At 37.8% G+C, this 22,318-nt stretch overlaps 1 protein-coding gene across 4 annotated transcripts in view; it reads left to right on the top strand.

Annotated features, from left to right (window-relative positions):
* sema6a (sema domain, transmembrane domain (TM), and cytoplasmic domain, (semaphorin) 6A) overlaps nucleotides 1-22,318 on the top strand; it is a 150,286-nt gene that overhangs the window by 48,983 nt on the left and 78,985 nt on the right. For all 4 annotated transcript variants that reach the window (XM_038308115.1, XM_038308112.1, XM_038308114.1 and 1 more), the window contains exons 2-3: nucleotides 11,765-11,921; nucleotides 13,526-13,643. In XM_038308115.1, the coding sequence (XP_038164043.1) occupies nucleotides 11,822-11,921; nucleotides 13,526-13,643 (218 nt within the window). In that variant the 5' untranslated portion in view covers nucleotides 11,765-11,821. The remainder of the gene's footprint in view (nucleotides 1-11,764; nucleotides 11,922-13,525; nucleotides 13,644-22,318) is intronic.

Here is a 22,318-nt window from a genome sequence, read left to right as displayed (position 1 = left end):
GTACTTATATGGAGCAAGGCTGAGCCAGAGAAGGTAAATTGTTATCTAGGAAACAAAGTGTCTGCAAGTAAATAAGATACATAGAGGAAGACTAAGATGTTTATATGTAACTGTGCTTCTTTCACTTCAGACCCTGGACCGCCGAAATAGAGATTAACATCATGCTAAGTCAGATCTGATAGGCCTGTTGCTCAAGAACAGAAGGCCAGTTAGCCAGTTATCAGCGAGGACACAGGCTCAGTCACTTAGCATAATGGAACCTGCCTCAAATGAGCCAGGAGCTCAACAAGAAAGATACCATTAACAGAGCCACAGAAATGATTTTCTGTGAAGGTAAAAGAGTAAATTAAATCAAGCTACATTTGCAGACTCCATGATTGAAACAGATGCACCTGATGTGATATCCAGCTCCATTATTTACAAACTAATATATGTACATATTGATAATATAGGCCCCAAGGACAAAACTAAACTTATCTTCAGTATGAAACATTTTTAAGACAACAACTGAAAAAATGATTTAAAAAGTTCAAATTTATTATTAAAAAATATAAAATTATTCAACCTGGTGTGGATTAGTGCATTTGATGCTCAGTGAGGCACAGACCGACTGCATCACACCCTCTATGACTCTGAGGCACACCCATTACAGGGAAGTGGGAGACTGCAGGATGTGAAAACTGCACCAGATGGATTCAACAATACAAAGCCATCACACCTCTTGTTAAGTCCCTGCAGGCCACCTGTTTATATCTTGTATCTGCTTTTCCAGGTTAGGCTCTGAAATGAGAATAACTCAACAAAAACAGCTGCAAGTCAGAGTTGAAATGTTGAAAATAAATGCAGAAAAAAGTGTTATATCTCTAGAAAGTGTTTTCCCATTTTGCCACGTTTAAACCCACCAACCTCAGAGGTTTCAAGACTAACACAAAAAGGTGTATAATAGTGAGGTAGAAGGAAAATGATGGATATGTGTGTGTAGTCCTGCTAGGTCGATACTGGAGAGCAACCTTTTGCTGCAATTATAGCGTGACATATTTTTGGGGTTAGCCTCTACAAGATTCACACACGTAGAGACTGAAGTTTTTTATCCATTTTGTTTTTTAAATACTAGATGTAGACTTTTAGTGGGCTGTACCTTGATTTAAAGAAGTAATAAATAAATGAATATAGATGTCAAGATCTGGTGTCCATGTTTTGTCACTGCTCCAAAGAATTTGATTAAAATGACTGAAAAACAGTCATTAATTTAATTTCAGTTACAGCAGGAAACCAGACCTTTAGGACAGACTTCGAAACAATTCCTCTGTTGCTCTGGTTCTGTGTTTAGAGTCGACTTTGTGTTGCAGTCTCAGTTTTTTTCTGCACTTCTCTGCATTTGGCTCCATCTACTTTGCTTTCAACTCTGACCAGGTTTCTCATCAGATTTCCGTTTTCCTATTGTGCAATGCATTATGATGCTTTGCACATGCTTCACCAGAGGCATAGTGTTTACATGGTGCTTTGACGTCTTCCCTGTTGACTAAAAAAGTTCATATTTGGTTAAATTCTAGATTTTGTCGTCTGAGCATCTCTTCCAGAATTACAATGTCCCCTACATGGATTTTTGTCATTGTAGTGACAAATTTGTGATAAAGGTATAGGGATACTTGTATTGCCAGAGACCATACTGTATATTTAGTGTTTCACATTACAATCTGGATATATGTTAACGGGTGTCATGACAACAAAGCCCAAAGATGTTCGTAGATAGAAACATTTTTAATAATTTTAAACTTTTTTCACTTATTCTACATTTGAATCAAATACCCAAGGCAAGAAAATGAAATCTGTTTTTCTACCTGGTCGCCTTGAGACATTTATACCCTTAAATTAAGAAAAAGGAATGGATAAACAGTTATTTAATATTGATGTTGAGGCTTTTCTCATTATCAAAATGAACAGGAGGAGGGAATTGTAACCATACTGCTCTAATGTGAGAATTACATCTATTGTTTTATTGATTTTCTTATCCCATTTCTAGTTGTGGGAAAAAAACAGACTGGCCTATCTCATTCTTCCTGCTTTAATACCCTAACTAATTTCTGTTTGAAATCAGAGAATGGATGAAGTAAAATCTGCAAGTATGTTTTCTTTTCCCTCTTTTACTGACTCTTACAATATCGGCATCTCTTGAACTTTCCCACAGTTTCTACTTTATACTAGAGTAGGATGAAGATCCTGTCTTCAGAAGCAACTTGATAGGTGGGGGAAAATATAAGACAATAGTTTAAGAAAACCTATTACAGGCTACACAATACTTCCAGTTGGACAATAACCCCAAGCATATAACCTAGACTGGTATAGATCAAAGCATGTGCTCGTATTAGGCTCTTAAAGTTTGTTATATATTATATCTACTGCATTATGGATGTGAAATATACAGTACAGTGGCGTTAAAATGCATTTGCTTGCCGCTGTCCATAATTGTTTCTCAGTTCCGACTGTTAGTCTAGTCAGTGCGAAGGATTTGTGACAGTGCTGAGCTTGTGAGGAACTCAGAACAGACAAAATATTTTTGTTTTGTTTTTTTGCTTGCGGAAAAGTTGATGTTTTTAAACCAACAGATGAGCATGCTCTCGTGCTCCTCCGTACCAGTAGAAATATTTCCAAACAGAGTCCTTTTTTGAACTCCAGGCATCTTGAAATAAAGCGTCACCTGACTCACCAACCTGGCAGGCTAGAGCTCTTAGGTCTGTATCATGACTAAGCATGGCGTCAAATTGTGAAGCTCTGCCTGAAGGCACCCCGTGGTTGGCCTTCGTAAAGTGAGTTTCCGACTAAAATGTGCATTATACTGAGTGACGGTTTGAACACTGTGATTGCTGCTCAGCGGGGCTCTGCGTCCGTGATGCTAGGATCTGTCTCTGAGAACTTAATGTGGCATTTATCTCAGTGACATCCTGACAGTCTTAACTGATATTTTCCCTCTTCTCAGGAGGAACATAGCTTTAAATTATGTTTCATGGCCAATTTCTGCCCTTTTAAAAGTTTTTGGGCTTAATAACACTGTGCAGAACTTTCAATTTCCCCCTTCATGGTATCTATGAGGTATGCCCTCTTATTATTCTGCACACGAAGAGAAAAGTTATAAACCTGGAACTGTACAACAGAATGACCATCAAAAGGCAGAGTTGACCAAAGAGATAATTGGATCAAAAGGGAGAGGGAGAAGGCCGTGTGCTACCAAATCTGTCTTTATCAGCTGCAATTTTCTCCGCTTTGCCTAAACAGTCTCAGTATCAGCTGCATCCAAATCGATCAAGGCGCCCCGCTGGTGTCGTCACAAGCAGTGACTGAAGGGTCTGAGAAAGGTTCTGATATTTAAAAATGTGACCTAGTTCTTTGTCTGGCCTTTAAACAGCAGCCCTGTGTTTGTTAGCATTTTAAGCTTTGTGTTTGTTTTGAGATTAAGTCCCGCCGTACAGAGACAGGCTTGATTTGATTCATAAAAGCTTTCCCCCAACAAGCAGGTAACAGCCTGACCTTTTCAGTTTAGGGGTTTGTCTCACAAAGCAGGTTTACTGACCTGAAATAAGGGAAACTCTGAGTTTTCCATTTTGTATTATTCTGTTTCTGTTACTATAGTAACATTCTCCCCAGAGCTAACTTGGTCAGGAGCAGATTTTATTTAATAAACTCAGAGAGTCCTCTGTCTCCTGCCTTCTTAAGGGGATGACTAGAAATTAATTATAGATCTCCATATTTCTATTGTTACCAGTCATCATTTGTATTATTTTGACGATACGGTAATGTATTTCAGATATAAATTCATATTCAGTCAAGCTGATAAATGTCAAAACGGCCTTTTGAATTCTTATTAGTACAATTTTGTTTATTTTACTTTCTGAAATTACATTTCTGCCACAAAAATGTAATTTAGAAAATCTGTTATTACAGTTCCAAATTGAAATGTAATTTTGACCAGGAAGAATCCTATTTTAGAGAACTAGAAATGGAACACATGACAGGAGAGAGCTTCTAATAAATATAAAAACGGCCTGCCATAGACACTTCAAATAAACTTATGCATTAACTGTAGTAGCAATCTTCTCCTTTACCTTCCTCTCCTTTGCAGATGTAGTGCCATTTCTCTGTCTTTTAAACACATTTTCATTTTGTCATTTAAATCTGTAGCTTTTTTTCTACCTGTCGTCATGGTGACCTATCGAATCGGGGCTTAATTACTTTTCATACTTGTTTCGCATGTACTCAGCTCTGAAACTAAACTCTAAACCAATTAACAGCAGCTTTTATGAAACTCAAAACAATTTCCAACCTCAAGCTAGATAAACTCAGAGTTGAGGATCTGAGTCTGAATTTGTTAAACCTGTAGTGTGAGACTGACCCAAGCTGTTGATCTAAAGTTTTAAATCTCTGTCAAATAATAGAGGGGGAAAAAAAATCATTTCAGTCAAGTCTATGAGACCTGCTAAGCGGCAGAGGGCACATATGGGTTAAAAAAAAGGCGCTCCCACCAATCTTTTGTTTAATAAATATTATATGCAATATGTAGATCTGAAATAACCCCCACTGGAAAGAAAACGTGTAAAACTATAGAATCTTTTTTTTTTATAGAGTAAATGAACACTCCCTTCTTCTAAACAGTGGTGGTGGGTGTCAGGATGAGTGGAGGTTTGTAAGGACCCAAATGAAGAGACAGAGGCAGAGATGGTTTCTTTCAGATTTAATGATTAGGGTTTGGGGCAACAGAAGAATAAATCCAGAAATAACAAACCAAGAAACACAGGAACCAGAAGAGAGGGTAACACAAAACTTCAGGAGGGGATGAAGAGAATCAAGCAAAAATTAACTGCAGAGGAGGAGTATATATATGGCAGACGGAGCAATGAATGGAGTAATCAAGTGGTGCAGGTGTGAGCAGAAGAAGCTAAAAGGAAGGAGAGAGGGATGGTGGGTGTGCAGAGAGTAACAAGGGAATGCAACAGAGCTTAAATACAACAAGAAAAGAACTTAAATGATGCTAAAGGGAAATTAAACTAAAGACCAAAAAACACAGAATGACATAAATCAAAGTGTAACTGAAAACCCAAAGTAAAAACTTGAACACAACAGAAAATCCAGATCACCAGATCATGACAGTTGGCTAAAGATTGGTGGATGGAAGAGGCAAGTACGAAATAGCAACCCCTTCAAAAATGATAATTAATGTGTTCACACTCTGATTTACTTTAGTCAGAAAAAGTGGTGGATTCAACAGCACAAAAACCACTACATGAACCACTTATGAACAAATATAGAAGATAATCTAATGAGGAATATGTTGCAGGTATTATAAGAATGTTATATAGTTTATTTTATTTTAGTTAAAGTAGCTCTAAATGTGCTAAAATACTGTCCCTGTAATGCTGCAAATATTTTTAGGGATGTGTTAGATTGATTTGACTAGATGTAACAGCTTCTGTTTTCCTTTAGCTATACTTAAGAGCTTTTCCAGAGTAGATTTGGGAGCGTGTTTTGCTGACCTACTTTAAAAAACAATGCTGAGTGGTAGTTATCTCCTCTCATCATTTATTTCACATGGGTTTCTGCTTCAGGCGAGGTTAGACTGATGTTATTTAGGATCATTCTCAATTTTTAACAATGAACATCCATTACCCCGATCTTCTCTTTGCTTCTTTGAATCCTTTCCTTTCCTTTCCTTTCCTTTCCTTTCCTTTCCTTTCCTTTCCTTTCCTTTCCTTTCCTTTCCTTTCCTTTCCTTTCCTTTCCTTTCCTTTCCTTTCCTTTCCCTTCCTTTCCTTTCCTTTCCTTTCCTTTCCTTTCCTTTCCTTTCCTTTCCTTTCCTTTCCTTTCCTTTCCTTTCCTTTCCTTTCCTTTCCTTTCCTTTCCTTTCCTTTCCTTTCCTTTCCTTTCCTTGCACTACATTTGTCTTTTTGTTTCTTTTATCTTTTATTTCCTTTGGTTGTCTGCTAATAGACCTCCTGTACAGTCCTAAGAACTATACCCTCTTATGTGGTAGATAATAATTTTAAACGATAAGGACTCTCAGAGTTACATCTAGGTCTAATGGACTTTAGATAATAAAGCTGATGCTGTATAGATTTAGGGTGAATGCTAATCCTCATTGTCTTTCATAGGTTGTTGCAGTTTGTATCTATAGTTCTGTTATTTTCTGCCCGGTTATCTCTCTTCGTTTGTTTTTGAGTGGTCTTTGGCCCGCTCCCAGAATCAATCCTTCATATCTAACATTTAAGCTTTTGTTTCAGGAACTGACTAACAGCTGCAGGGTGCCTCATTCAAAGCAACTTCCTTGTCTTTAAATAATCAAACCATGATGGATTGCCTCCATGCAGATATTCATTCGGAGGGGACAAGGAAGGGTTTAAAAACAGAGGAGAAAAGGGGAGTTGATGCATGCATGTGCATGTGTATTGAATGTTATATTTGCTTTTTTTGTTTGTCAGGATGACAGGCAGGTTCCTTCCCTTAGCACTTTCTACATTTCCTCTCCTTATCACACCCTCCTGGGTTAAGCTACATTTTTTCTTTGAATTTATCAGGCCAGAAATGACAAGTGCAAATGCCTGCAAGTGATTCTCCCCATTTGGGAACCATGCTTAGGATGTGGCCCATTTTTAACTTCCTTACAGTTGAATCAGGATTGTTTCCGTCTCGCTTTTTTTCTTCTCCTGTTTTTTTTAGGTTCACTGCTGCACGGTTCAATCTTCTGCTTTTGCACATCAACTGAAATGCAATTTCCTCACACTCACCTGTCAACAGGTGTAAAAACTGACAGTGGTAGAGAACTCCTTAGGATAGCTTGTTCTAAAAGTGTTGTCTGGTGTTTTAATGGGTGTTGCATTTGCACTTTTTCTGCCCTGAGAAAACACAAAAGTCTGAGCTAGCTGAAATGACTGCACAGATATCCTTCATCTTTCAGATAGCTCTGAGAAGGCAAAGCACTCCTCAACTATACCTCCCACTCAATACATTTTTCTTCCTCCTTTTATTACTGATATCCACAGGATAAGATTATCTCTGAAATTACTCAAGAAGACTATTTCCTGTTTCTTTTGGTAGGTTTTCAGTCTCCATCTTAGCACGCTCTAGGAGACTCATTCAACTTTGCATTGTTGCCTTTTCTTATCTAAAATGCACAATCAGCTCTAAACGAATGTCTGTTAGCTGTTAAACGCTAGCACAAAAGAACTGCTCCATTATGTTTGCAACCAGCCTCTGATCTGGTTCTCACATCTGACACCAGTTTCCACATGATTACATGTTTTGCTCAAACAGTAGGTAAATATAGGCAGTAAATGGTTTGACTGGAGTCAGAGATTTTTTTCCCCTAGGTCACTCATGGTTACATTAATGGCAGCCTCATGATAATGTTTGATTATTAGGATGAAAAGAAGCTGAGGAAACTTTACACGCAATTTGTGGAGGAATTCATCTCAAAATACCTCCTTCTTTAAATCTGTAAAATTTGCCACTATTCAGAACTGACCAGAGAACTCTACCAGATGATAATGAACAAGTTTTATTATACTTAAACTATATCTGTGTATTTGTTTTCCTCCTTGGTGCCACACACGTTCAGAAGACTAAACTCATCAGCGACAGGTTATACTCGGACATAATCTCATGCCATTGCACTCTGACACTGGGGACCATGAACAGCTGAGACCGTCTAAAGCTTAACCATCTCTTTATGTGTCTATGTTGTGGAGTGTTTGCATGAACTCTCACCAAAGCTGTCACAGTAAACCAATGTTTTCCGACATTTCCTTCCTCTTCCTCACATGGAGCCCAATGTAATAGACCTTTTCATGAAAATAAATGTATGTTATAACAAGCGAGCACCCATAGCTAACGTGTTGATACAAGACAGGCCATAACATCATTAAGTTGGCTAATGTGTTTATTGTTAAAGCTAATGCAGCTAGGCTCTGTGGCCCCACAGGCATCTCCCCACTCATGATTGGATGCTTTGACATCCACTGTTGTTTATTGTTAAAAATCCTGTGCATACTTTTCTGCTTGGAGCTGTGTGTGTTACTAGATTGTTGAGTGTGTCGTAAGTGTATGCATGCAGTCCTAAAGAAGGTGTGGTTCAGATAGAAGATATTGGGGGCATTTTGTTTTTATTGCTTCCCTGTGCCCTCTAAAAACCCTCTAATGGAAGTCCCCCATTTTTTGATTACCTACTCTGATAATTATTTTTGTGTTTCTCTGAAAATAAAAAGGAGTGTATAGTTTTTTTTAATAAAGTTATAGTAGCACTGCATCATACAGCCTATACTTTCCCAGAACTAGATTGTAGAACTGCAGATCTTGTCCTTTTTTAGTAATATTTTTTTCCAGAATGTACAGTGTGCTCTCTAAGATCTTTTGTTTAACTCAGTGATTACTTCTCCTGAGCTTAACAAGCACTTTATAGATCTTAAAATGTATATACATACATTTTTTATAATGTCTTTCCTGTATACTTTGTGAAACCTACTGGGTTTCTTTTCATAAACTTAGCAGGTTCACTTAGGGAACTTTGCATAACTTGCCAGATATGTTCCAAAATTTGCCTGCTATTTTTGTAGATTTTATTTAAAGTTTATTTATATGGTCAATCTAATCTTAAGACACTTTACAAAAAAGTGACACACTTTCCCTAGAGTGAACCAGGTATTTTCCTAGACCTTTGTGCTGCGTTGCTTACCAGATAGCTACATATAAGAGTTGCCTGGGATTTTTATGGAACGTGTTGATTACCTTTTAGAGTTTACCTTCCTGTAGCATGTATGAAGTTCACCAAATTATTAGAAATGAGTGAATTGGTCATTTCTGGCAATAGTTGTTAATACAGTAAGTTGTTGGTCAAACGGTAGAAGAAAAAAAGTCCTTCAGGTCTTGTTGGTTTTATTCAGTGAAAGGTCTACCCAAAGTAAAAATGTACGTTCTTCCACCTCCGCTGTATGTGATTTTGGAAGTGGGTAATATATTGCAGAAGTGTGGGCGTGCCTTTGATCCTTGATTCCCAAACCCTGATGTTCTCAGCCTCCATGTGTGCCTCAACACTGCCACACAAACATAGCATTTGAGATCAGACCTCTACACACTCAGTCACACTTAACACACAAGGAAGCAATTTGCTCCTCCACGCAAAGAGTGTAATTCGGTAAAGACAGACTGTGTCTCACCCCGTCCCTCTTACTCCTGTATTGCAACCGGTAATGAAAGGGCCGCTGGAAGGTTTAGAGGTTTCACTTAAGATGTTTTGTGCTCAATTTATTTTGTGTATCACGGGAGGCAGCGGTAGAAGGGTTTTAGCATCCAATTAAAACCCACTGATATGGATGGAGGAGCTTCTCCGCCTCCAGCCACAGCTGATCACCAGAGAGATGTCTGGAAAACTTGTACAGAAAAAAGGAAAACCAACACGATAAAAACCAAAGAATCTGCGCAAAAAAATCCACAATCGGATTCTGACATACTGTAATGAGTAGGATTTTCAGAATCACCCTTCATTCACCCGACTGCGCTATGCTCCGGACCTTGTTTTGTTGGTTGCTTCTGCCTCCATCCATCATTCACAGCTTTCTCTCCCTAAGGGCTGCTCTCTCTTTCTTATGCTACTTCCTGCTCATCAATCAGTCAATTACTGGAAGAGTCCTGGGTCAAGGTTCAGAACCGATTCGCATTTTAGCCTTCCAGTGAGGTTTGCTCTACTGTACGGGGAAAGAAATCCAATTTTTGTTTTCAATTTGGACAAAGAATGTGCAGCCTGTATGAATGTTACTCTTTAATGAACGTGGACTGAGGAAAGATGCGTTTCTTTCTGTATTTTCCTTCATAAGTGTAAAAAAAAAAAAAAAAAATCCTACTATGCCACGGTAAGATGAACAGGCCAACTAGTAAGAAAGGACAGAAGGGTAGGGAGAAGCTTTTGAGATCAAGGTCGTATCCAGGCTTTAGTATTGGTATTCTCCTCAGTGTTAAAATGAATCTCCCACTGGATGGTGTTTTCATTCCTCTCCTGAATGAGATTCACAGAAGCATGGAGAGAGAAAGAGAGATGGGGGAAGAGAGACAGAGAGGGACATGACAGAGGAAAAAGAGAAAGTAACTCCTCCTCCTCTTCCGATTTTGTCTCCCTCCTGTTTGCTCTCCCCCATAGATATACAATTGCAAATGAATATACGGCATGGGATAAACAACTTTTATCAGACTGGAGCAAATGAAATTGCCTATTTTATTCAATTCCTCATCCCTGAAGCATCCTGTGCTCCATCTGCAAAGCCATGTCTCATACCCACTGCTCGAGAAAAGAAAAAAGGACAAAAAAAAAAAAAAGCTGAAGGTGCTTCATGCAAATTAAACGCTTTATTCCTGATTAGATTGCAGATGCAATAATTGTCTCGGATGATTTATGGCTGTAATTGTGTGCACACAGACTGCAGCAAGGTAATCCCAGCAGCCTCCATGAGCTCTGAAAACATTGCATTAGTGCAGCGTTCAGTTTGGGGAGAATTCTCCAGCTTTAACGTTACTGTTGCTCTTAGAAAACAAGATGAATAAATGATTAGTCAAATGCTGACATGATGCAACAAGTAGGTTAGACAGGCATCCAGGCCATGTTTTAAGAGATGCTGGATGATGTTTGGCTAGAATGCAGGGCAAGTTTAACATGGACAAGATTCTCTCCCCCTGCCATTATTATTGGAGAAAAACAAAGACTGATGCAGGTGAAGGACGAGGAGGAATGGACTAAAAAGGTGTTTTAAAAACTCTTACATCAGGTTTCACTTCTGGTCTTTTTCCCAAAATTTAATGCAGAATTACTAGGTTTAGAAAATAAAAGAACTGTAAACAATATTGTCTATAGTGTACATGTTTGTTTCAAATCAGACGAAATAAACACATGTTGTTTAATTGGCGAGGGCTTCCAAACATCAATGCCTGTTTATGTGAGATTGTGCTCAGCTAAAATGATGTCTCTGTACTGCTCAGATTTAGTTTGCGCTGCAAAAACAGTGAAATCTTTAAGGTAGCACATATTTTTTGACAGGATTGTAAGGCTGCTTTACACCTGTTGTAATTTAAAGTTATTCTCAGTGTGTTGAAGGCCTTTCTTACTCGATACTTTCTTGAAAACATTATGAAAAATATACACACACTGCTATTTTGTGTATCACTCAAGATGTAGACCAGAATCCCAGAGTGTTTTCATCCATACTCTGTTTCAGTGGATGGTTAATCATCTACTGTACCTTATATGTTAGAATCTGTCTATAGCATTGTTTTAACCTTGTTAGACTGCAAAGTATGAAATGAAGTACTTGCCCTATCTCCACGCATGGCCGACACTCTGCAACAGGTTAATCTTAACAAGAGCACTCCTGTTTCACTAAGACCCGTCATGCTCCTGCAGGGAGTGATCTGCTCTGCCTGATATCGATCTATGACGCATATTACCTCCCTAATCCAATTAATTTGGTTTTGCTTGTATGGTGGCTTACTTGAGTCATTCAAATTGCTTACAAATATATCTTGGACTAACTGAAAGGAGCTGGGCCACGATGCACAAACAGCTAATTTAAGTGGCAGGAGAAGCTCTCTCTGACACAGAGTGCAGCAATCAGACATGGGGTATATTGATTCTGCAGTCATGTGAACGAACTGTTTCAGAAAGTTTAATTTTATTTATTTTTTTGTCATTTCCTCTGAGAATCTCATCCCTGCCTTTGTGCCTCTCTCTCCTGTGCAGGCGACACCACATCTTTAGCAGAGGACCAGCAGCAGCCGCGGCGGTGTTGGAGTGACCATGAGGTCAGAGGCCTTAGTACTCTACTTCACGCTACTGCAAATAGCCGGGGCGGGTTTCCCTGAGGACAGTGAGCCTATTAGCATCTCACATGGCAACTGTAAGTGTTTTTTTTTTTTTCTTGCTTCTCTTTCTTTTCTCTGGGTTATTATCTCTGCTTGTGTGCACGATCCATCCTCTCATTAGAAGTAGTTCCTCTGCTTTCTCTCTTTTCCCTCTTTGTCTTGTACTTCAGAACTCTCTTTTCTCAGTATGTGTCTCATTTGTTCAATCTTTTTACTTCTCCAACACCCTCTCAACTAGCATGCCCTCTACAGCAATTACCCTCCCTAGAAAAATGAACTCCTTCTGCAGGTCTGGAGTGCATATTGGCAGCAAAGGATGGGCCCTATACATGAGCTAAAATAAAGGAGACGGAGCCCACCTCACATCATTGGATAATCCGCTGTCAGGGTGCTTATGCTGCTCCGATAGTGTACGCTCTGGAAAGCTGTAAAGATATGCTCATTGTTCCCTCTGTTTGTCCCAGTGTCTCTCCTTGTATCATGTCCTGTTCTGCTCACTGTGGGCGTAATGCTGTGTGTCCTGGCAGAGAAAGGTAGAAAACAAGCCAGACAGCCTCACATGGACCTGTGTTCCTCAGATTGTTTCCTTAAATCAAGGGTTTTGTCCAAAACTGCCAACTATAGAGGGAGCACATGGAGCAAAGCAGCAGAATCTAAAAATGTATTTTTATTATCAGTGGAAAAGAGGGTGATTTCATTTTAGGTAAGCACCAGAAGTATACCTTACCCATTCGACAGCACATGGCTACGGTATGAACTACTGAACCAGCTGAAGAAAAGTCAATATCTACTATTCTCTGTCATTGTTTTTGGGGAAGTTTGTTCATCTCCTTCCTTTCAACTTTAAAATGTTTTAAACGCTTCTAACAAGCACTGCTTGCTTTTAACCACCTACAGCATTTTAAAGAGCTCAGGGTCTTTGCTTTGACCTGGCACAGGATTTTGTATTTCTTAATTCTCATCCAGTCATTGTGGATTCACTGGTATGTGCTACTGTAGGTCATTGTAATGTTGCAAAATCAATTTGGTTAAGCTTTTATTTTATTTTTTTTATCTATTTTCTTGTATTTTCAAGCATCCTCTGATATAAGGTAGAAATCATTGTGTCTTACGATGGTTATGATGCAGCACCCAGATCTGGTAAGGCTACGTCTGGGTGCAACTCTATGATTCCCAGTTGGTATCAGGTGCTTTCTCAAATAACAAAGTCGGTCTCACTGACTGTATGCTATTTAAACCATACAACAAAACATCTGCTAACACTGCTGTGTTAACAGGTGTTTTAGCACCTGAGGCAGCCACACATGGGCATGTTAAGATTGCAGTGACTGCTTTTGAATCCTGTTGAGACCTCTTGGAATCCCTAACCAAACTCCTACAACAGTCTTCCTTCTGTAGTGATCAGACAGCTTTTTCTAACACATAAAGGTGTCTACTCTCATTTTAAGAGTCAGAAGGTTTCCAACCCCAATGTGTAAGGTTTTTAAGTAGAAAGAAATGTGGTGGTATCTTAAATATTACACACAAGAAACTGCATTTTTAATTAAATGTTCCAGTCCTGAAATTAAGATGATCAATTACTTATGTTGTTGTAAAAAAAAAAGAATATAATTAATCAAAATGTGTACTTTTTTTACAGATACTAAACAGTATCAAGCATTTGTGGGCCACAAACCGGGTAGAAACAACACACAGCGGCACAAACTGGACATCCAGCTTATCTTGATTATGAACAGGACATTATACATCGCTGCCAGGTAGGTCATAACTGTTGTTAAATTAGTCTGAGGTGTAATTATTTCTATCAGCATCCAAGCAGTTAGCTTCTATTTCCTTTGCATCCAGTGAGTCACACTTTCTTGAAACCTTTAGTGGACTTGATTAATTTTTCCTCAGACTTTCTTGAGTATATAAAAGATGACCAATAGATTACACGACACACGCTGTAACATGCACATATGTCACAGCAATGTACAATTAATATTTTTACATAATTGTAAATTCACATTTTTACACAATTCTATATGTTATATAATTTTTTCTATAGTTGATACCCAGTGCAATAGCTATATATATATTAATACCCAGTTGAATAACCCTATATCATATATATGCATATATATAATGTGGACGCACTGTGTATACAGTATATACCCCCTGCCCCCCCCAAATGCACCTTTTACTTCTCTTGGCACCTTCTTCTTCTTTTGACTATTGAGCCAATGTAATGAGTAAATTTCTCCCCTTTGAGATCAATAACATCAGTCAATCAATCAATCAATCAATTAATCAATCAATCAAAAGGGGTAATAGCTACAACTTTTCCTCATAGTTATTGATAAAAAAATTACATCCAAATATTTTGTCAAAAGTGGAGCAGAATAAAAATATAAATTTTATTAGGAAAAATATGTAATATATAAATAATTATATTATAAATTTGATAGGTTCAAATATATAAATATTTTTCTTCTGGTCACAACGCCAGCATTGATAGGAAATTGTTTAAAGTTAACATTTGTATTAGGGAACCTGGTAAATGGCTTGCAGACTGCATAACTAGTCTGCCTAAACTTTTAGCTATTACCTTTAAGAAATGCAGACTCCGTAATAATAAGGCTTCACTCACCTCAGCATGCAGAATATTTGAAGTGGCCAAGCTATCAGTAGAATTTGGGCTATTTTCTGATTAGCCCACTTGATCATTTCTTTAACTACTCTGCTTTTTGGCTTGGCTTTTAAGATATAAAAGCCTTCCATTATATCTTAATTGTTTTAATTTTTCATGTTGTGAATTCTTACTGAGAAAATTGTTTCAATTTTGTTAGTTTTTTTCCCCCCTTCATTTTCCACTTGTCTACATAGCACTTTCATAACTGCTTGCTGTAATAAACAATACTTTATAGTTTGCTTGACTGGCTATGGACTTTCTAAACTGTGATGAAGCACTAATTTTAACTCAAGATGGTCAACCCATTATAAGAAAAATAACGAAACAAAATGAAAACGACTATGAACTTGCAACCAAGGTAACTCTAATTTTTCTGATGCAGTAACTAGATGTAAATGATACACTTCATCCCGATACATAATGAAAGTATTTCATAAAGGCTGCAACAGTAATAATGCCACAAAAAGAAAATAATGAATGGCAAGATAAACATCATCACATCAGAAAATACAGTGTGCTTCATTCCGAGTATTAAGCAGAATATTGGGAAAGACTTTATGAAATTTGGAAGTGCTATTGAACACTTTACTGGGGTATTACCAGAAAGCCTGGATTTAAAGTAATATATTTTTTTAATAGGTTAGACATATTTGCAAAGTACTGAATATACAAGTTACAGTGCTTTTCATTATAAAACAATTGAAAAACAAATGAAAGTCAGAAGTGGCAGCTAGAGTATGTCCTGAAAGAAAATTTTCAATCTGTATTTGGTCACGAAAAGCCTAGTGGGTTGATTACTAGTTTTACGTGGCAGAAATTTACAGATGAGTAACAACATCAAAGGATAGAGTTATTGATTCTTTCCAAACGACTATTGTTGCATTCAAATTGATAACATAGATGAAATAGATAGTTATGAGCTTAATCAAAACTTTGTTTTTCTACCATCTGTTTTGGAGTCTCTCCATCTTGGTTTATATATATTCGTTTCTGGTCTATTGCAGACGTTTATGGTGCTCCGCATACACCATATGCATAGTCATGGAGAAAATCCACATTTGCTTTTCTCTTATCTTGTCTCTATTTTTATTTTATTTCAATGCTGCTTTTCGCAATCAAATCAGAAAAATATTGAAAGGCTGCAGCAAAGAAAGCAAACTGGATTACTGTATTTATTTTTTTTTTTTACCATTTATGGTTAATTGAGTGGCAGGCTTGATTGGAGGCTGCTGAAAAAGACACAATGGGATTTTTTCTTTGTTTTTCTCCCAAGCCTGTCAATTCCAGCTGCAGAAATAGGGTGCAGCTTTAAGTGCTAGAGCTTTTTAACATATTTTCGGTCATTAAAAGGAGGTATGTGGAAAAGAGAAGGAAGCAGAACAAAAAAGAGGCTGAGAAGCTGTCGCCCACCTGCTCCACATGGGGTAACGCAGGTCTGAGGGGTCGAGGAGGGAAATGAGACCCAGACGGGGTGTGTGTCTGTGTGTGAATGTGCTGACCAGTTGTCCCGTGGATTTAAAAGTTATTTCTCCGCCTGCTTGTGCAGACAGGTTGGGGAATATGAGCCCTGGTTGGAGTAGGAGTCCCAAGATCCTGTCTGCACATGTGTTCTTTTTCTGAAGGCGTGTCAGTCCTGGTCATGTGTGTTCGCTTAAAGCAGACAGGAATTTTCACACACGGTCGCAGCATGCGACCCCTCAACGAGCGGGCTGGCTGCATCAGATTAGACAAGAGTCGGATGACTGCCATTGATCCTGACGCAGACAGAGAGGAAAGTTAGAGTCGATTACATGCGCACCCGAGTGACAGCTGTGGGCAGGAACATCCATCGGCTCTAACGGGATATCAATAAAGACGTGTAAAAGTTAAACGACAGCGTAAAGAAAACAGCAAGGACAATTACCACTTCAGAAATCAATGTGAAAACGAGCCAACATTTGGCACAGCCGGGATGCAGAATGAGACAAAAAAGCTGAGCAGCATCAATAGTTGCTTTTATTGAGGTTGTCCAGTTAAATGGCTTGTTTATTCTGGGGCCAGCACCACACTGCTCTGCCATCATGCCTGCAGACCAGCTTTGCCTCCGTTCTTGGTGCGCAGCAGCTTGCAGATGGCCTCTGTGAACGCCGTCCAAAACCTAGCACTATTTCGGCCTGTTTTTGAATGACTGCTCACTGTATTAAATCCCTTTGGCTCCTGTTTTCACGCTGGCAAAGTAAATGAAAAAGAAAAATATCACAAGATTTTTAAGCAGTGCCATGCATACAAACATAGAAACTGATGAAATTGTAAACAGACAAAAGTGGCTTAATCCACAGAGAGAGTGAGTCAACTCTTTGGCAACGGTCGAGCTCAGCAACAGATGAAGTGATTGATAATTTGTCCTCAGCTTTCAGGCGTGAATGGATGCATTTTTCAGTAAAAACACTTAGTCGTGTTTCAGTCACTGTATGTAACCAGGAAAATGACCTCCACTCATGAGGTCATGAGGCTTTTCCCGTGCTTATAAATAATCTTCAGCCTCTTTAAACTCATGTATATGTAACGTTTATTATAAATTCAGCTCACGGCTGTTTTTTTTAAAAATATTAAATCAAATTCTGAGGCTCAGTCTTTATCTAAAGTCATTTCAGGTTCAGGCTTTCAACAGCATTGTTGGTTTAGCTTTAATAAAACAGATATGATGGTTTCTCTTCTTTGCACCTCAGATAACTGCTCTAATCAGAAGAGAGAACACACATATTTTATTTTAAATCACCTCCACTTATAGGAAAAACATGCAAAAAAGCTTATATTATTATTAGCCTTAGAGTACTGAAACCAAACAAAGCATCATACCGTTCTTTAAGTATTTATTATTAACATAAGCACAGTTTTAGTCAAGCTTTTCCAGTAGGTTAAAGTAGCCTAACTGTTAAGTTACTGCTCTTTTAAGTCATTTCTTGAATGAAGCTATGTGATGGACCAGCGTCTCCTCCATTTTGAATACACGTTTTGTTTATACATTGATTTATTAAATAGCTTGATACAAAGACTATGAATGAGTAAGAGTGCTCCTCACTTATAGTGCACAGAATTGTACTGTGTTGGTAAACGGTCACAAGACGAGACAATGCACAATGTTGGGTTTAGAAGAAGATAATTTTTTTTTTTGAGAATTAAGAGTTCACTTTTGACAAATCCCAAACTGAGTTTTAAAGAATCTATAATCAGCGTTGAATAATTTGCTACAGGGTTGACCTTTCCATACATACTCTATCAGAAACAAAATACATTTTTCATAAACCTAAAACTGTGTACAGTTTAGTTAAATCAGCATCAAAATTCGATTATTAAATGCAAACCCTTAGAGATTTTAATTATGTATCAACTTAGCTTCGCCATCAGTCTGTCGTCAGTCTGTTGATTCTTTTCCTACGATAAACCAAAATTTGCTGTCACATAAATTATTTAATTGGGGTAATTCCTTCTTAAATGTGTTTGCGTTGAATACATTATATTTTGCCTGACAAGCAGTCCAAAGAAAGTATTAGGAGTGCTCAAATCTTCATTTCTAATAGATATAATGAAGTTTCAGCCTTTTAAACTGTGTTTTGACGAAGCATACCTCTGTGTCAATGCTAAGTATTTTTGACTTTCCACCTCATCAGAAACACTTAAGAATGATCATTATAGGCTAACAGTTAGTCTTACAGGGTTTGCAAATCAACTGAATTTATTTTATCACATGTGATAAAATTAATTATTTACTTATTTACTTATTACAATAAGTAAATAATTACCAATTATTTACTTATTACAATAAAAAACAACAAAACTGTAGAGTTTTGTTGTTTTTTATTGTAATAAGAATAAATGTTGCTTTTTATATATATATATATATACATAATAACAAGGCCTCGTTCTTTTTTGTTATAGACTTTTATTATGGATATTTTAACAAATTGGAAAATTTGTATAATGTCAATAGTTGGTAATGATGTAAATGTTAACAAAATGCACAATGACTAAAAGCCTATTAGAGAACATTACAAGCTTTTTTGCGTATTGATGGACGGAGAACGTATGTGGAGAATGAGGCATGCCTATGCATATGGGTATGTGTTACTGTATATGCTGCCTGGCATTCATGTCCTCGGCCCCTCCGCATGCAGAGCATAGTCCCCATTCTTGGGCTGCTGTCAGCCTTCGCCATGGAAACACCAGCCACACTGTGTTTACACCCCTCTATGGGGCTGGGAAGCATGGGAAGCAGAGCAAGAATGCATGTGTGAGATCCGTGTGAGATTGAGAGCAAAAGGACTACATTTTTTGGTGTCCATTTGCAGTCACACAGAGACAGCTTCACTCAAAAATCCAGATTACTTTCTCTCATCTGAGTCCACTAAAACACTCGTACCTCTGCGGACACTGCTCCTCCCTGTTGGGTCTCTTTGGGTCTCGCAGTGGAGGCCACTGGAGTCTCCATTATTGTAGCTCCACCAAATCCTTTTTAAGCCCACTAATGACCGGGATTACATGCTTGCCTCTTCTCTTTCCCTCTCTCCTCTCACAGACCCAACTGCATCCAGCCATCTCCAAACTAAAACAAAAAGATTACAGATCAAAAAGTTTTTTTCAACCTAAATCACCTATAAATCCAAGGATAATGCTAGGAATGTCAGTGACTTACTCTTTTCTTGTAGCTTGTAACTGTTTTGCTTAAGGATGACAGATCATTTTTTTTATCTCATAGCTTTTGCCTCTTTCAACAAGTTTTTTATGCTGAAACAGAGCTGGACACTGTTTTCCAAAATACTGACCCTGTCTACTGTACCTGCTATCAATGCAACTTAAAATATAAGTTTTCAGAAAAAAACCCTTTAGAAATGCTAGCTACTGAAAGGACTTAGAACTAAGTAATAGGCACTGCTCACATTGCAGTTTTGCAGGTTTGATAAATGCTATCAGTTAAGGTTGATTTAAAATTATATTTTTTTGAACCATTATAAATGCTGGTAGTTGTTCTCAAGTAGTCTTAAAAGGCACATTTATATTTGTACATGGAAGCTTTTTTCCAAAAACACCCTTTTTGCCTTTTTCGGAAATGTCACAAAGATCAACTAAAAAAATCTTGGGTGATTATAGGCGATGATTAATCAGAATAGCTGTGAGCAACCTTCTTTATATTATTCATCATTCACAAACCTGTTTCCTTAGAACTGACTTCAAACTGATTAGAGAAAGATGCTTACCTTTAATGGTCTGTATGCATAACATATTTGGTAAGAGACTTTTTGTTTGGTATCCTTAATGTCAGGAACCAGTGGACCAACAATGAAGTCTAAAATACTCAAAGAAAAGGTGCTGAATAAAAAGGTAAATATCTATGCAGATAACATGGGACATTGGCTGATGGTTTAGATATAACATCTGCACTTGTATGGAATATGGAAAAGGTAATCATGTGATCTGTTAAAGAAAAACATCCTTGACATTTCTTTAGTGATGACCTATTGTATTTAGGAAATATAATTATTATATTATAACCTTAAAAAGTCTTTAGAGAAAATATCTCCAAATTCAGATTTGAGACACAACCATGAAAAGGGGATGGATTGTGCAGGTTTTGTTGTAATTGTAAGAATGATCATTCAGTCAAATAAATGTCTAAAAACATGTAAATGCCACAATAAGGATGAGCTAAACCGGAGTGTTTTGGAAACACACTTTGCCACATGGGGATGTTAATTAGTGAGTCATCCTTACATAAGGGTTTTATGCTCACTTTTGCATTTCTTTAATCACTAAGAGGAAAATAAAGACACTGTGTGTGATAAATGTATTTGTAAAAACACGCACACAGGAGTTGATAACTGCAATAAGTTGATCTAAATGCAGCAGAGATAATACTGATGGTGCATTGGCGGACTTCAATGGTACGCAGGGGAAATATTGGTATTGATTATTTCTGTGAAATAAATAGGAAAGAATTTTGTCAAGTTAAGCTAAGAAAACCTGAACTGCCAAGATGAATTGTTCAATAAAGGGAAAAAAAGGTATCTACCTGTGCAAAGGGAAGTGGCTGAAAATGAATCCACAGCATTTCTTTTTAAGATTTAACTGGGATCTAAAAAATGTAATCAAACCAGTTGGAGTGGGATATGCTAACTTATTTTCTCTGATCCAGTCAAACTATTGTTGACATTATTGAGTATTTGTATCGTATTTTTTTTACTTTCAAATAGTTTTATATGTTCACATTTTATAAAAATACCCTATGTGTGAACAATTTAAGTAAGATAAAAAAAAATTACTACTGCGTAACATTTTGATATTATAGTTGGTTAGAAAGTTTTCCTGGGTTTCAAAGTTTTAATTTAAGTTTTTAAACGAAAATAAAATGCCTGCGTAGTTGTATCCCTCAATAATTTTGTGCGTATTTTATAACTCAATAAACATAGAAAGGTTAAGTATGTTTATTCTGTATGTTTTCTGTTTTCAATCATGAGATATCTTTACCATTTACCTTTAAGGGCATAATTATTTAACACAAAAAGATGAAGGATTTTAGAAAGTCAAACATATTCCATTTATAAATGAAATTAAATAAAAAAAAAATACACTGACAAAACAAACAAAAAAACAAATGTTGGGAGAATTTTGAAACTCATAATGAGAACTTCAACCTTCTAAAAGAACAACTTGCCTCAGATTGGGGGTTGCTGAACCCTGGCGTGTTGCATTTCATGGTGCCACATCAGAGAGGGCCCCTCGATGCCCTCGACTCATTTAAAACTTCAACAAGTCCCTTCACTACCCAAAGGTGCCTGCTGGCTCTGCCGGTTCCCTCCCATCTACTTTGTCAAGAGGATTTGAACCAAAGAAAGCCAAAACAATGTACAATGGGCCCCTCCATCTACCACCCATGATCCAGTTATGAAGAGAGGAATATGGGGGATGAGGGTGGGAGGTAGAGAGCAGGCTGGATGTGCAGGCATTTAGTTTGTTGAGAGCGGAATGATGGCTTTAGGTGCAGGGATGCATGCTAATCACATTCCCGTCTTTTCTGCTGCCCCAGAGTGAGATGGATTGACAAAGACGCGGCAGAAGGACCAAGCTGGCCCACAGTCACCCCAGAAGAAATTCGCTGTTATGAAAACGACATTCTTCCTCACAAAGAGGCTGTGTTCTCATGGCTTCATGTTCGACGAAGACCCTCTCTGTCACTCTGCTGTACTCAGTCTCACACTCTTGCCCACGCTCAGTTGTTCTTCTGTCTTGGCTTGATCACTGAGCTCCTTTCTTTGCGCGCTTAGCCATTATTACACAATGCCTCCGTATCTGTACCCAGCAGAATATTTGCATACCTTCCATCCAGCTCACACATATTTGTCACTGAATTTTGGGAAATGGAAAGCCCACACATTGACACTCAATGTTCTGTTCTCAGCTGGTGTCAGAGGCTGTTGGTGTTTCATTATTTTCTTCATTCATGTTTAGAGCTTCATCTTTGGCGCTGCAGACTCTAAATCTTTGTTTTTGGGTTACAGCATTGTACCAGTGAGATAGAGATGGACATAAAATCATGTCAGTCCCTATAAAAGCAACACCAGGCAAATTCCCAGAGACTTTAATAGTCCACCAGTCAGTTCGCTTTAAAAGTGAGACGTAGTTTTCAAGATACAATGTGCACTTTGACAGGATGATGGAGAAGAAGAGATGTGACTGGTTCTCATTAAAATAATTTAGCACAAAGAGCCTGTCCTAGGTGTGTGTTAA

This window comes from Cyprinodon tularosa, unplaced genomic scaffold (genome assembly GCF_016077235.1).
Source record: "Cyprinodon tularosa strain WSP-4 unplaced genomic scaffold, ASM1607723v1 ctg63, whole genome shotgun sequence".
Taxonomy (NCBI): Eukaryota; Metazoa; Chordata; class Actinopteri; order Cyprinodontiformes; family Cyprinodontidae; genus Cyprinodon; species Cyprinodon tularosa.
Note: the sequence above shows the minus strand (reverse complement) of the source record. Positions and strands in the feature narration are given on the sequence as shown.